Source organism: Oryza sativa, chromosome 3 (genome assembly GCF_034140825.1).
Source record: "Oryza sativa Japonica Group chromosome 3, ASM3414082v1".
Lineage (NCBI taxonomy): Eukaryota > Viridiplantae > Streptophyta > Magnoliopsida > Poales > Poaceae > Oryza > Oryza sativa.
The window spans coordinates 22,606,106-22,622,682 of record NC_089037.1 but is presented as its reverse complement, the minus strand read 5'-3'; the positions used below and the strand labels follow the sequence as shown (position 1 = coordinate 22,622,682).

Sequence of the window (16,577 nt, the reverse complement as noted above, 5' to 3'; positions counted from 1 at the left end):
GGTGCTACAGTAAACATTTGCTAATGACGGATTAATTAGGCTTAATAAATTCGTCACGTAGTTTATAGGCGGAATCTGTAATTTGTTTTGTTATTAGTCTACGTTTAATACTTCAAATGTGTCTCTGTATATCTGATGTGACACGCCAAAACTTTTCGTCTCGCGAACTAATCAGGGCCTAATTTTTCCCACAGCATGTGGCAGTCAAAGAAGAACCGGTGACAGATCATCATTCATTCTAAGAGATATATCACATTCTCTAGCATTTACCTATTCATACCTTCTAGGTATCAGAAATCAAACGCTACAGATTTAGTATTTCTTGGTACTTTCTCAAGTACCGTAAAATTGCTATCATTCTAAACATTCTCCCACAAAGTAATTTACAGACAAACAGATAAAATTAAAGATAAACAACTAAGAAACTTATTTAAGGTTTGAATTCAAGTTGCCAGCTTGAATCATGTACAACAACGGTGCATCTGCATGCTACAACCAAAAGAGTTATTGCAGCCAAGCTGGAGAAGTAACAAATTACTGCAAAATTATGAAAGTGCACTTTCTTTCTTTTTTCTGTTCATCCAATCCATTCATCACTCTAGTCAATCCACCACAGCAGCAGCATCACCACAACTTAATTACGACGAGGTTGTGGACCAAAGGGGTGATAAGGATTGTAGTGACCAAAATATGGAGGAGGGACTGGAAAATATACAGGAGGACCTGGTATGGTTTGGTTTTCCCAACGAGGCATAGCCTGATTGCTCCTGTGCCTCTTGTTCTTGTGCTCATGTGAACTTGAGGTGGAACCAAAAGATAAACTCCGTTTCTTCTTCTCATAAGATCTCATCAACTTGTGGACTTCTTGCATTATAGTGTAGCGGTAGTCAGATCCACTGTCATGCGCTTCAATTGCTTCCTTAGCAGATCTCAGAGCAGCAACATCCTCTTGCATAGCGCGATCCTGATGGCATACAGTACATTATACCAATTTAGAAATTACCAAATATCTGGAAAAGAGATTAATTTTCTTTCATGAAACATGATGAATTAATCATTTTCTGTTCATGACAATACAGCTGTATGTATCATGATTATATTACTCCTTTGCAATGTAAAAGGATTTCCTGGCTGCAAAAGAGTAACACAATTCATATCTATACTCCTTGTAAAAGAATGCAACAGTTGTGTTGGTTGTAGTGAATCTTATTTGTTCTCAAATATATGTTTATCACATAAAGGTCTTATGATGAAATTGTCACATATATAAATGCTAAATCTATAATTAGAGTAATGTAAAAGTCACCAAGTGCTACCTGTAACAAAAATTAACAAAATACTGAAGATGTGTTGAATGAAAAAAAAAAGAAAAATCATTTGATTCAAAGAACATTAGAGCATGTGGAATTCTTTTTTGTCTATAGCAAACATGTGTGCATATATCTAGCATAATTAAATCTAGATGGCATAATTAGTTAAAGAAGTAAATTAGGAAACAAATCCCCCATTGTCCCAGTTAACCAGATGAAAGGTATACCAATGCCTGCAGTGAAACTGCGTCCTTGCTAACCATGTCTTGAGCAGCCTCTTTTACTTTTTCAACATATGCTTTGATAACAGAAACTGGAGGGAACTTATCAATCAAATTGAAAGCACGAGCCACTTTGACAGCATCGATGTGTTCCCTTCTCTTCATCAGACGATTAATTGACTCTGCAAATAAGACAGTGAACATCGTAAAGTATCAGCAATGCCACCAGTCACTTCCTGAAAAATAGAGAATAATGCTCAACAGAGTAGAGATGTGAATTCAAAAAACGAAAAAAAAACAGGCATAGCAAACCATTTATGAATCATGTTTGCTGCTTATGTCCTAAAGCTCAAAATGATTTAAAATAGAAATTCTGACAGAATGCATACTCAAACAATTAGTTCTTTCAGCTCATTGTCTTTTGCGGCTCGTCAGAGACTTCGCAACTGGAATCCACTTCGCCTCCAAAAGATGGTGGAAGAAATTATGACTTATGTCATAAGGACCAAGGGTGGACTAGGCCCTAAGAAACCTGGGCCATATCCCAGCACCTAGGACTTAAGATCCATTGGATATATTTTTAGCACGCTTGCACAATTGCACAAATGCATTGTAAACTAGAATAAGTCCACTTTGACTCCCTCAATATAGTTCTAATATGATTCGTATCCCTCAACCGCAATATCGGATATTTTGACCCCCCCCCCCTCCTCCCCAACTATTTAAAATGGTGCAATTTGACTCTCAGCGGTTATAAGAGTGGTTTCCACTGACGTGGCAGGTTGACTTGGTTCATTTGTGCTGACATGGCAGCCTTGTCGCAAATTAGAAGTGGGGCTCACATGTAAGTGACTAGGGAAAAAGTAAAAAAAATTGGGGCCCACTTGCCAGCCACCTTCCTCTCCCTCTTCTCTTCTCTCTTTCTTTCTCTCCTCTCCTTACTATGGCAGCGTAGAGAGGCCGATGGGATCCCGTGTCTTCTTCTCGGTGGGTAGTGGCTAGTAGCAGCAAGGCGATAGTAGCGAAGAATCTACAATACCAAGGCAAGGCAACGGGGCAGACGAGCTCGAGGGAGCTAGGCGACATTAGGGGTCCTCGCATGATGCCCCCGCAGTAGCTTCCCGATAGTGTGGTAGTGAGATCTTGCTCCTGCACCTTAGTCTTGATGGCGGTGACACACACATTGGGCTCGTGGCTGACAGCTCCTTGGACATCCTCTCGGCCACAGTTTTGTCTGGCGGCACTATTGCGGCAGTTGCCAGCACAATGTTCAGTAGCCTCGTTGCCGCGATGTTGTCTGGTGGTGGCCGCCATGACCCATGGAAGCTACCCCCTTCTTCCTACTCCCACTTCGACCAGAGCTCAGTGCCCTCTTCTTGAACCCGTCTGCACTCGCGTGCCTCCACTCTCCTTCTATGTGTCATCGTTGTCTCCATCCGTTTTCACCAGCCAACCCCATCATCCGTCCCGTTGCAGACCCTTCCACTCCTCTAGCTGCGGCGATGCCAGGGCGAGGCTGTTGGGGCCAAACTTGAGCTTGGGGAAAAGATAGAGAGGGAAGAAGGGGGCTGACAAGTGGGCTCTACATTTTTTTTATTTTTTCCCCCTAGTCACTTACATGTGGGCCTCACTACTAATTTGTGATTGAGCTGCCACGTCAGCACAGCTGGACCAAGTCAACGTGCCATGTCAGTGAAAACTAGTCTCAAAACCACTAAAGGGGTCAAATTGCATCAGTATTGATAGTTGGGGGAGGGGGTAAAAGATATCTGGTATTGCGGTCAAGGGATACAAATTAGATTGGACCTATATTTGAGGACTTATTCCTCCTATACTAGGGTGGGATGGCTCAGGCCTTGGCTCAGTCCTGGGTACCCCCTTAGTATGAGAACTAGGTGGCCCTAACAAATCACACCCCTTACACCATGTCATTGGCTAAGTCAATGGATTTTCTTTTTGTAGTTGCAAATGAAACCTTGTATGCGAACAAAGCATCTAGGTGATCCAATCTTCATGGACACCATTCATACTGTAGGGGATATTCCTTGCCATTAACCCATCTTGGATAATCACCTAACATACAGTGGATTTGACGGGACATTCACATCGATAAATTGACATTTCAGTTACAAATTGTATTGCACCTCCATAGAGTGCAATGCTAATGCTACCATTTCTCCTATGTAGGGAACTTTCATGGTCTTACTCCTAGAAGAGCAAATGGACATATGCATTAGGTTTTTTTTTTGTAGCTAAAGATTCCTTCAATGATTTGTTTTACCAACTAGAACAACATGATTAAAGAAGGACCAAAACTTGGCCAGGAGAAGGCATGAATGGGAATCAGGAAGCATTTGCTTCATCGAGGCTGGGCTATAGAGGGAGGCCTTGGGAGGTGGCAGGTTGGTGGTGAGAGTAGTACGGTGAAGCAATGGTGGCACCACCAGAGCTGTGGGTGATGAGGAGTTGAAGACCTATGGTGCTGGTCTTAGCAGGTGGTGAGTGGTGACTGGTGCCAGTGGATCTGGGACAAGGGAGCTCTTCGATAAGATGAATCAGGTAGAAGATAGAAACTGTGGCAGAAAGTGCTAGAGACAGAAGAAATGTATTCTTCGTCAATTGGATTGAATATGTGGGAGTTGATTGCAATTGACTGACACTTAACGCAATGTCAGCCAACTGATGCCTAGTCACCTTTTTTTATGAATTAAACAATATAGCAAATGTGTTCATCCACTAGAAGATAATCATAACATGATTTTGCATCAGTTTAATCTTGATCATACCCAAATCATCATGGCACTAATGCATACCCAGCAGCACAACATAACTGCCTTCATCCAAGGGAAAAAATGGAAAAGATAATGCTAACATGGGAGAGTTGGCAAACAATGGCTAGGAACAATGATGCATCTCAATATATCTCGGTTCTTTAACATATGATGCCGTTCACTTTTTGCACATAAGTTTGACATATCTTATTAAAAAAATTGCATAATTATTTTTTTAATTTCTTGTGATTTGTTTTACTATTAGATGTATTTTAAGCATGACTTGCATTTTTTATATTTGCATAATTTTTTTAATAATACAAATGATCAAACGTATATCCGAAAGTCAATAGCGTCATACATTATAAACCCAAGGGAGTACATACTTAATTAGCAAAAATAAATCTAGTAGCAGATATTGGGTTGCATACCACAAAAGAAAACCCAATGTAATAGACAAGCCCATGAGTTGACCAAGACTCAGTTTGATCATTGAAAACATAACATTTGATAGGAAAAAAAATAGAATTATGCATATATGACAAGAACAATGAGTGCAAACCTAATTGAGACTTAAAAGAGTAAGATGCAACTAATACATGCACCAATTGCAGATAAATAGAAAATATATTTTCAGTTTACTTGCGTGTCACTAACTCCATTTGCCCCTTGGAAGCCAAGTTATGACTATTATTTGAATGAATGAAAGAAATAAATTATTGATAGAAATTATAAAACTAATATATCTAAAAAATGTGTTAAATTCCCATGATAATTTCAGCAAATTCCCAAATTAAACTTCACTAAAGTGTCCAAATTGGCAGAGCTCAAAGGACCTTATTTCCAGAAGGATTCAAATGGGATTTTTTTTTTTTGCCAGAAAGCTTCAAAAGGACAAAAGATTGAACTAAGAATATACTCAGCTTGTGTATCAACTCTACGCTTTACTGGGATACTATCAGAATCTCTAATCTTAGAGCAACAACTGCCGAAGGAAAAAATGGAAGACTCCAAAAGGAGATACTAACTCTAACAAACAAAGGAAAACATAACCAAAAACATCACCATGCACTGCAGTACTAGCATGTAATGATCACAGTACGTAACAGTTTTTTTTCTGTGGAAATTAAGTAAAAATTCACAAACATTTGCGATTCGATAGACAATGGTTACGCGGATAAATTAATTGAGAAAATGGAATGAACTGTAATTAAAGCTATAGATTATTTTTACCAGTAGCCCTGTCAGGCAGGCCAAGGCTCTTGATCAGCTCGGCGCCGCCGTCCCTGTCGCCGACGGTTTTGAACACCATCATCTCCTTCACCTCCAGGTTGCCGGCGATGGCGTAGGCGGCGACGAACTGGAGGAGCGCCCAGGTGGCCGAACGGGCCCAGGCCACCCGCTGGTGCTCGCGCTCCGCCTCGCCGGCGACCATGGCGATCCACTTCTTGGCCATCGCCGTGGCCTCCTTCGCCCTGGCCTCCAGCGGTGGCGCGGCTCTGCCGCTGGTGGCGAGCCTGCGCACGCCGCGGAGGAGCGCCGCGAGGTTGTCCCAGCTTGTGGAGTCGACGTCGCGCGGCCCCGCGGAGAGGACGTACCCGGCGGCGTGGAGCGCGAGCGCGGGCGCGTCCGGCGCGCGGCGGAGCGCCGGGAGGAACTCGCCCGCGATGCCGCGGCCGGACCTGAGGACGAGCTCCGCCATGTCGAACGAGTCCATCCGCTCGCACGCCGCCACGAGCTGACGCCGCGGCGCCGGCTCACGCTCCCGGCGCCGCCGCCGCTCCGCCCCTGCATTCGCCGCACCACCACGGTCGCGGACCACCTTACCGTCTTCTTCCTCCTCGCGAGATGCTCTCTTCGTCTTGCCCTTGGCCTCCGCCTTGATCTCTCCGACCAACGCGTCGGTGATAGCGCCGCCGTCTTGGTTGCGAGGCACGTACATGGCTGCTTTCTTCTTCCCCGCGGCGACGATCTCACCGCTGCTACGTTCTGGAGAGGCTCGCTTGGCGCCGTCATCTGCCTCCTCCTCCATCTTCTTGACCTGCATTTTTTCTTCGTCATTACAGATCTCCATGTCCGCTTCTTGAGCATCATCTTCTTGAACAGACACCTCCTCCATTACTGCTTCTTCATTGGCTTGGTCAGGATGCACCTCCATCTCCATGGCTTGGTCAAGAGGCACCTCCAGGTATGCTTCTCCTTCTTCTTCTTCCTCCTCAGTCCTGTCCATCAAAGGGATCCCCACCTTGTCGATGGCGTCGAACGCCTTCTTCGCCGCATCCTCTGTCTCCGCCATGGTCACCACGGCCTGCATGTCAGCACCCTGCTCGGGCGACGGATCCATGGCCTCGACCTTGATGTCCAGGTCAGGAGACTTGCCCTTACCCTTGCTTTCCATCCCGACGTGGTTAAAGTCGTCGGCGTCGGCGTCGGCGTCGGCGTCGGCGTCGGCGTTGGCGGCGGTGGCGGTGGCGAGCAGGTGGAGGGCGTCCACCTTCGGCTCCACCGATGCGTCATCATCACCTTGGTGAGGAAACAAATCCATGGCTTCTTTCCTCTCCTTCTTGACAGCGACCTCGCCGCTGTCCTTGTCATCAGCAGCAACCTCTCCCACGGCCACCGCCTTGATCTCCCTCTCCTCCTCAACCGGCGCAACCGCCTCCTCCTCCATGGCGGCGCCATCTCCGCCGCCCTGTTCATCGGCAACAGAAGATGCTCCTCCTTCCATGCCCTCGCCGCCCGCCTCGACGGCGGCGACGGCGATACCAGCATGACCGGAGGGGCCGGCGCCGTCGCCGTCGCCGTGCCGGACCTGGCCCTGCCCGTGGAGCGAGGCGAGCCCGCGCGAGAGGTAGCCCTGCGCCGAGCCGACGTAGCCCTCCATGTTCCCCCAGAAGAAGGGTATCAGGAAGGGGGAGGAGGCGACGAGGCGGTCGTACGATTGCCGCAGAGAGTCCACCCTGCCGGGGAACGCCGCGACGGCCTCCTCCACGTTCGCCATCAGGATCGACTCCAACGACGGGCGGTTCAAGTCCGGGATAAGATCCGGCCGGTGAACGGCGGTCTGCGGCGCGGTGGGGCTCTCCGGGGCGGGCGGCGGCGGCGGCGGCGGCGCTTGGTTGTCAGCCATGGCGAGGGCGAGGGCGAGAGCGGAGAAGTGTGAAACGAGGAGAGCGAGGGCGAGGCAGAGTTGGAAGCTTAATTAGCTCAGTTTACAGCAAGCGAAGTACGAGGGTGTGGGGCCCGCTTGCTCTCTCGCTAGCGGTGGGGCCTACGCGTCAGCGTGGCTCGCGTGGGCTGCGGAGCGGAGGACCAAATGGGGAACGCGAAGCTGTCTAGGGTGGTTTGTGTAAAAGGACAAGATAAACATAGTACTCCTTCCAGTTTTGGGAAGTTAGTAGTACGACGTATGTTCTGAAAATTTAAAATGTTTTGTTAAGATAGGACGATTTGTTAAGAACCATTTCACACCTCCTTGGGTTTGGTTTGCCGAAAACTCACCAAAATTGGAGACAATCAATGTGCAATTTTGTATGCTGAATTATGATTAATAGGGAAGACTGAGCTAGGAAGAACCACATCTATGCAACTTTAAAAGAGGGCAATCTAGAAAGTTAGCCAAGTAAATACAGTATCACCATTTAAATTTAAGGATGTACACAAAGGAGTAGTAGATATAGACCATTGTTTTTTTTTTTTGAGAGGCTATTTCAATCATGACAAGAAACTTCTGCAATTTGCAAGTTGGAAAGTACTAAATGGACCATAATAATTTGCTACTTTGACCCCAAAAAAAAGATGTAAAAGGCCTTGCCGAATTTGCTTAGATCATCAAGCTGTAGTGATGTAGCGATGTCAGACATTATGTGCTAGGTAGGATTTTTTTTTGGGACTGTCTAACAATCATTCGACAGATTTTCTTTAGAAAATCAGTCGAATTTTCAAGCCACCACCATGTGCTGCTCAAATGAAAACGTATCAATGTACGTCAGTCACTGGACATTAATCACGTCAGTGATGCTGCTAAAAAGAAAAGGAAAAACAAGCAACTTACATCAACTTACGCATGTAATTTTAGGGGTTACATATGTAATTTTGAAACTTACGCTATAAATATATTAAAATTACATATGTAATTTTAAAACTTATAGCGTAAATATATTAAAATTACATATGTAAATTTGAAGATTTACGATGTAAATACGTGCCGATTATTTTTTTATGAAAAATATGACGGCATATATAGTCCGAAAATATCAAATCACACCTCAAACAATTAGGTTAACTACAGTATAACAAAACAACCATGAGTAAAAAAATTACCATCCATGTAAAACAAAAATTACACCTGCATCTATTAAAAATTACACTGTAATTAACTATGAAACTGCGGTGAAAGTTTTAAAAACGTTAGGTATAGCAGCAAAATAATCAGTCGCTTCTTGCTCAGTTGGTACGATGCACGTCATGGCATCCCGACATCATGTGGTCGATTCCCTGCTCTAGCGTCATTTTTTTTTCACTCGAAGGCACACGCACAAATCTCAAAGTAAATCATACGGTGAAGAAATCGACAGATTTTTAACAAAAAATCTGTCGACAGATATACAGCAATTCCGTTTTTTTTTATTTGGAGTTTAATAAAAAAAATGACAGATAAACCATGAACCTCATGAATTTTCTCATGTACTCATCAAGCTGTAGTGATGTTCACATCTTGATTTGGTAAGTAGAACAGACTTTATAACCATTGAATCAACGTAAGTCGCGGGCACATCTCAAATCTTGTGCTAAGGCCAATAAAATCAGCTTTAAAGTGACTACAAAAGTGAAAATTATGATAGCAACTTAATTAAAATACTGCAAAAACTCAAAACCATGATGCATATATCTGGATGGTTTCTAATAACAAATTATCACTTCTTATATAAACAATTTTAACAACTCAAAGTTTCAAACTGGTTTGTAAGGAATTGGTTTGTGGGCTATTATTATAGCTTTAGTCTTACCAATGATGCTAATTGTTAAATATCTGCTTAAAACTCTAACTGTCATTGGTCCGGTGAAAACTGGTGAGTTTTAATACACTTTTGCTAACGGGTAAATACCACTTTTAGCCTCCTCAAGGTTGGTACGTAATAAGTGCTTCTATTAAGTGGTAGAGCCAGGAATTTTATTATGCGGTCAAATATAATTGCTTCACATTTTAGTGGGATTATTTTAATATATTTTAATGGATTTACATATAAAGATGCAGAATCATAAGGGCGTTTGTGGAAAAGTTGTGGGGTCAGCAGACCATACAGCCTTATGGGTGGCTCCACACCACTGCTTCCGTGATATATATGTAATGCCAGGTTAGCTGAATTAATTTGCTCTAGTCATCAAGAAATAAAGTAGTACAACTGGTAGCATGCAAATACGACATTTTCTTCATTTATGTTGTTGACGTGTTTTTCGGCCAACATGGGATACACCTAGTGACTTGCGGGTATAGTCAAGAGAGTCTCTAAAACCTGCTTTGATCTCCTTGGTTTAGGTTGCCTTCATCATACCTCCAATGGGTATTGGGACATCATTGAACCCTACTTTGATGATGATCACCTCCATTGTCTTGGTCTCCACCTTTGAGCGTTTTTCGCCCTTCTTCTCTCCTTCCAACTCGTCAACCGATTCTTTTGTTTGAAACTGGCTTTTGGTTGTAGCGGAGAAGCAATCATGAACTGAATTCGTTGGTTTCCACTCCTTGATGAAATTGTATTGGCAGGGATGGTAGATAAGGAATATGCACCGGTGCTGGCATCCCCATAGCATGAAGTATGGAAAGTGACAACTAGGCAGAAGTGTTGGACATGGATTCCATGCCATGATTTGAGGCCCATATGGAAACCGTTGCTCCAATTGTTTAGGTGCTTGGACAAATCACCCCCTAGGAGGTGATCTTAGTCTCTTTGCATCGGTAGGCCGACCACTCGATCATTGTCCGACTTTTCATCTCTCATATTATAAACATATTGAAGGTCATCTTGCCTTTATCACCATATTAGAGCTAAAGGCTTCATTTGTATTAACTTTCCAAACTCCAATCTCACGGCCTTTTGGTTTGATCATCTTTGGCTAAGGTTCACCAACAATCATACTCTTCCCATTTGTGAATTCAACATAACTAGACCAAATCAACACTTTCGCATTAACAAACTCTATGGTGTTTACCAAGAAGGGATCATAATTCATGATCAAACTTCATCTTTGGACCATCTATGAACTACAATTGTCCTTTATCAATGGATGATTGAAATTATTGATGAAAAACATTGCAATCATTAATAGCATGTGAATAAGAACCATACCATTTACAGTGTGCACAGTGTTTTAATTAACTCCTAGGCAATGGTATGTGGCCTTTAGGCAAAATAATATTTCTTGCAAGATATAATCAAAGATTTTATTTCACATGGACACATCAAAAGTACACTTGATTTTAGTTTGTTGATCCTTGTAGTGTGTCCGATTTTAATTTGAGCAAACAAATGGTTTGTTCTTGTTAGTCCAGGACCATTTGGCCTTATACACGTCAGGTTCTTCTTCATCCGAATTCATCATCAAAATGTTCAAATATATTCACACTAGGTTATTTGTCAATAGATATAATAAATTTCTTATTTCTCTAGCGCAACTTTCTTAAGATAGAGCCATTTGCAAAACTTGACCAACATCAAGAAGTTGTGGCCATCAAGAAGTTTTGACCGGAGCAATTAAACCATTGAATGCAAGATCGGCCAAATCTCTTTTAGTAATAGACAAGTTAAAACATCGGTTTTTAGTATCTCTAAATCCCTTGAATAAAACAATCACAAATTCATTGTACCTTTGCCTAATCATTGTTAAATCAGATAATGTAAGCTCAATTTCCCCAGTATAGAAATAATCATAGAAATTTAATTTGTTCTAACTGGGTCCAAGTATAAATAGAATTTGCAGGTAAAGAAATAAACCAAATAAAGGCATTGTCGGATAAAGAAAGAGAAAAACAAGCATAACTTGAAAACATCGGCATTGCTCGCTTCACCGCATTGTGCTAGAAATTGGTCTATATATTCCTATACGTTTCTATTATCCTCATCATTAAATTTCACAAATTCAGGAAAACTAGGAGGATATGGGATTGTATAAAAATAATCAGGGTAAGGCTTTTGATAGACTGTAACAATATTCCTTGTCTCAATTCCATAATTTTCTATAATCATGATAGGCAATTGATCATCTAACTTTGGTGGTGTTTGGATCGAGGGACTAAATTTTAGTCCCTGTCACATCAGATATTTAAACATAGACTAATAATAAAACTAATTGCATAAATGATAGCTAATTCGTGAGACAAATTTTTTAAGCCTAATTAATCTATAATTAGCACATGTTTACTATAGCATCACATAGGCTAATCATGGATTAATTAGGCCCAAAATAGATTCATCTCATGAATTAGTCCAGGGTTATGGAATGGGTTTTATCATTAGTCTACGTTTAATAGTTCTAATTGGTGTCTAAACATTCGATGTGACAGGGACTAAAATACAAACAGGACCTTTAGGCCTTTGTTGATTCTTTTGTGGCGGTTGGCGATCATTAAAGCTCATTTTGGCCACCAACATTCGGCATCAAAAACAGGTAAAATAATGTTCAATGCATTGATTTGGTTGAGAGTAATGGTTTCCTAGTTTTGTCATGTCTTAGTTATTTTGCAAGTTGCATTCAAATAAAGGTGAAATGCATTATATTCAAAGAAAATTGTGTTAACCAAGCCAAGGGCCCTGGCCGGCCGATCAGAGGGTGGGCTAGCTGACTAGCCAACACCTCCTCAGGTAGGAGGTTAAGGGCTAGCTAGGCCAACCAGCCACCCCAAGCCCGACCGACCACCTTAGCCTGGCCGACCAAAGGCCAACTAACCTGACGTGGAGGTCCGATCATCCTACAGGTAGACTGGTCGGGGCCACACACACTGGTTAACCGGCATAGCCCACCTCACAACCATCTATCAGCCAAAAATGTAAGGGCATCCAAGGGATAAAACTTACTTTGGGAGTGAACCTAGACCACAAGATGAACCAACCGACCTAGCGGAGGCATTAGGAGCCTCCACGGAAGCTGATTAATAACAATTCAGCACCATGAAAGTAACTAATTGTACATTGCATATAGAAAGTAGTAGTGCAACAAGATAAATTTGAATCAGTGCAAAGCTACACTGGCCAATCAGCATTGACTTCTGTTTTTCTGCGACCAGCGCAATTTCCGTTCTCTTCTACTATCTTTATCTTCAGTTCAGTCAAACAGTAATGGTATCAAGTACTACTACTCTGACTTGAATAGTTGAATGTAGGCAGGATGAACCCGGTCCATTATATATGGACCCTAGCTACCAAAAAGGTCCGGTATATGGTGCAACAGGTGTATATGGTGCAACAGGTGTTCCTATAGTTCCTGAAAAATGCTGGCTGAGGTGGTGGTGAATTTCTGATCTGACATAGCTTTGAGAATTGGTAAATGAACCAGCGTGATATAGTTTTCGCTGTTTCTCAAATTGATGCTGCTTCATCACTTGTGCATTTTGCTTCCGCTTCCTGCGCTGAGTTCTCTTGTTTTTCTTTTTCCTCAGCTCTCGTAACTTTTGCATCCTTCTCTCTTGTTCTTGTTCCTTGGATTGATTTTGAAACTGCTGCTGTTGTTCCTCTCGATGCTTTTGCTGCCAGTGGTGCTTCTCTTGCGACATTTGGTGATGTTTCTGATGTGGACTAGAAGTATCAGAAGGAAGTTCTTCTAGGCTGTGCCTCTTGTTTGCATATTTATGCAACAGCTGGGTAATTTCTGCCTTAATTCTATCACAATGGACAGAGTCAATATTGCATTCACCAACAACCCTCCATGACAATATTAGAGCATTGACCTGCTTTGACATGGACAGTTTCTGCTCAATACAAGATGCATCAGGTGTGTTAAACCAATTTTAAAATAAGCATATTTGTATATCAGTATGTGGAAGCAATCATTTACCATGCCAAATGATCTGCAGTGATTTTTCACAAATTGAATATGATATTTTCTAAAAGCAATATGAATATATAATTTGAAATTACTCACTACTCCACTACATCCTAAATAAATCATTACATTGAAAACATCCTAATTACGTGCTTCAGAATGTTGTGCAGTACAGTTTTTACAAAGCCGGAAACACCAGTTGTTTACCTTTAAATCATAAGAGGGTTACATTAGAAAAAGGAATATAGTTTTTTTTTTCTAACTCTGCAACGTGAAGAGCTACATGCTCTAGAGCACATGAATGAACTATTCTTCCATTCATATTCACACGGATTTGAAATTTTGGTTAGAAAAACGAGTAGAAAATATAAATGAGATAGCTACTGCATAAAAAGGGACATACCAGTGACTCTGAATCACTTTCCATGCTCAGTATCTCTTGAGCAGTCTCCTTAGCATTCTGAATATAGTCTTCCATGATGGAAAGTGGAGTGTATTTGTCTGTCAAATTCAAAGTGCATGCCAATCTGATAGCGACAAGTTGTTGTCCATGTTCAATCAAATGACCAACTGAATCTGAAATAATGAGAGATAATCATAAGTCCACATGGAACCCTTTTTGGATATAGAAAATGTTCATGAGATTACTTTTTTACTAGCAAATGCAAATATAATGTTGAGGTCACCATTTTAGGATGCAAATTAATGCTCTGTATTAACTGTGACTAAAAGTGTAAAACATAATTTCTACTGATTCAGTTAGATGATAAACAAATTTATGGCCACTAAATATAACATAAGAAGGCTTGGGACATGGAGTTAAACAAGCTTATCATTAAAGAATGTGAACACAAGCACAAATCAATGAATTTCCATATCCGCGACAATTGCGCTAGATGTGTAGCATAAGTTGCCTACAAACATATGAAATTATAGTTGAGCAATGAGTATGAGTAAGAGGCATTGAAACTGTACCAGCCATCTTGTCAATCAGTCCAAGATACTTGCAGAGGGAGATGCAACACTGCTTCTTGTCGTCCGGGAGAGTGCCAAAGAAATGGATGATTTCTTCCGCGTCGAACTCCAGGACAATGTTGTAGGAGACAAGAAAGTTGAGAAGGCCCCATACAGCCAACCGGCCGAGGTTCATGCTGCAACTTTCGGTCCTCCCGATCATCTCCTTCCAGTCCTCGGCCAAGCGATTGGCCTGCTCCATCGTGCCCGGCGACGGCGCCACGGCGAGCTTGGGCACGCAGCTGAGCAGCTCCACGCAGCTCTCCCACGCGCTGTCCCTGATGGGCGCCGTCCCGGCCAGCAGGTCCCTGACGGCGCGGACGACGAGCGCCGCGGGTTCGGCGGCGGCGAGAAGCGCCGGGCGGAAGTGACGTGCGGCGAGGGTGGCGTGGCTGCTGCTGCTGCTGCCGGACGAGCACAGGATGCGCGCCAGGCTCGACGAGTCCATGCTCGCGCACGCCGCCGCGAGAGACCGCCTCAGCGACGCCTCCGCGCCCCCTCTGCCTGTGAATCCCGGAATCGGAGAGATCGCCATCGCCGTCAGTTCCGCCGCCGCCGCCGTCGCCGTCGTCTTGGTCTTCGCATCGTCCACGTCGGCCGACATTTCCATGGGATTCCCCCATCTTCTCGACATGTCCGCGCCCTTCCCATGGATTTCTTCGCTAGGAGGAGACGCATTGATTGGCCCCCCCATCTTCTCGTCCTCCTCCACCTCACCGTCTTCTCCGCGAGGCGCCTCGCTTGCCACCTCCACCACCATGCCGTTCTCCTCCTCGGATTCTACGTCCATAGCCACCTCCTTGCCTAGCCCACCCTCACCCTCACCCTCACCCTCACCGTTTCCACCGTCCTCATGGCGCGCGACGTGGGACTCTTGGCCCTCCACCACCACCACAAGGTGTTCGACCGAACGCTCGACGCGGCTGCTGGCGTTGCTGGTGGCCGGGGCCGCCGTTATTCCAGCGGTGGCGGCGGTCTGGAGCGCCTGGAACTGGCGGAAGCGGCCGGCGACGGAGGACTGGATGGACGAGACGTGGGCGTCGATGTCGTCCCAGCGGAAGGGGATGGGGATGGGGGAGCAGGCGACGAGGCAATCGAAGGCCTCGCGGAGGCGCAGCTTCTTGGCGGCGAGCGCCTCGATGGCCGCCTCCAGCTCCCCCATCGTCGTCCCCGCCGCCGCCGGGACCGGAAGTGGGGGTGGCGCCGGCGGCGAGGGGGTTGGTTGGGGTTTCGGGGAATCGGACACCACCATTGCGGGTGGCGGGTGCGGAGATCAGCGTGCGACCTGGGATGGGCCTTGGGGTCCAAATGAGAGGGGAATGGAATAGCCGGGTTGGTTCGGTTGGGTCGGGTGGGTGAGACTGCTTCATATATAGTCGTAGTAGCCTCGTAGGAGGTTAATGCTGCTGCCGCCGCTGGTAGGTGGGGCCGCCGTCTAAATGGCCAAAACTGGGTTTTTCTCATGAATCCAGCGTGACTCACGCTAATGATCATCCTAAAATATTACATAATTCTTAACGTTTAAGATAATATTAAAATCAAACTTTTATAGCTTTGATTATAAATAACTTTAAAATTATTCAATTTAAAGACACTAGAATAACATATATAGATTTATCTTATAAAATACTATAATAAAAGTAAACATACATTTTGTGTATATATCTTAACTAATTAAAATATTCGTATTTTTCCTTTCGTCACATGCGTCCGTCATTACGTTTTCGTCCGTCCCTCCAAAACTTTTGGTTCGTTCGTTTGAGTTCGAGTCTGTCTAAAAAAATCCCCGAGCTAGATCCCCAATTCCCCAAATCGATCAATCAACCAGAACCAAAAATAACACGAAAATACCAATACCAAATTTAATCTCGACCTCATGAATTTGATCCCCACAAGAAACCTAATTCCATGTATTACCTCCCTCCCAATCCGATTCATCTGAGCGACAATACAGAAACGATAGAACATTGAATCACAAATCCACTAAATCACGAAATCACAAATCCATCAACAAATCATCCTAGAAAATTAAATCACAAATCCAACAACAAATCATCGCAGGCCGAGGACATTGCTGCCCCGAGGCCGTGGTACAAAGGCAGCAAGAGGCACGTCGGGTTGCAGGCGACGTGCGGCGGTGGAAGTGCTTGGCGCAGTCGTCGGGCTTGTGGATGAGCTCGACGTGGGCCGGCGGCAGGGACGGCATCCGTCCTTGCGGAGGG

The 16,577-nt window shown here is 44.1% G+C and overlaps 2 protein-coding genes across 3 annotated transcripts; both read right to left on the bottom strand.

Moving 5' to 3' along the window:
• Positions 1–290: 290 nt before the first annotated feature.
• LOC4333352 (uncharacterized) lies at positions 291–7,488 on the bottom strand. The gene is made up of 3 exons (XM_015774311.3): positions 5,536–7,488; positions 1,538–1,713; positions 291–964 (listed from the first exon to the last, which is right to left on the bottom strand). Exons 1-3 carry the CDS (start codon positions 7,430–7,432, stop codon positions 635–637), a joined length of 2,403 nt encoding a protein of 800 aa, XP_015629797.1. The 5' UTR covers positions 7,433–7,488; the 3' UTR covers positions 291–634.
• Positions 7,489–12,403: 4,915 nt separating this feature from the next.
• On the bottom strand, positions 12,404–15,699 carry LOC4333351 (uncharacterized). 2 transcript variants are annotated; one of them, XM_015774405.3, is made up of 3 exons: positions 14,317–15,699; positions 13,745–13,917; positions 12,404–13,267 (listed from the first exon to the last, which is right to left on the bottom strand). In XM_015774405.3, exons 1-3 carry the CDS (start codon positions 15,605–15,607, stop codon positions 12,719–12,721), a joined length of 2,013 nt encoding a protein of 670 aa, XP_015629891.1. In that variant the 5' UTR covers positions 15,608–15,699; the 3' UTR covers positions 12,404–12,718. The 2 variants fall into 2 exon arrangements, with proteins under 2 accessions (XP_015629891.1, XP_015629892.1); XM_015774406.3 differs by having other exon boundaries at positions 12,404–13,246.
• Positions 15,700–16,577: the final 878 nt, after the last annotated feature.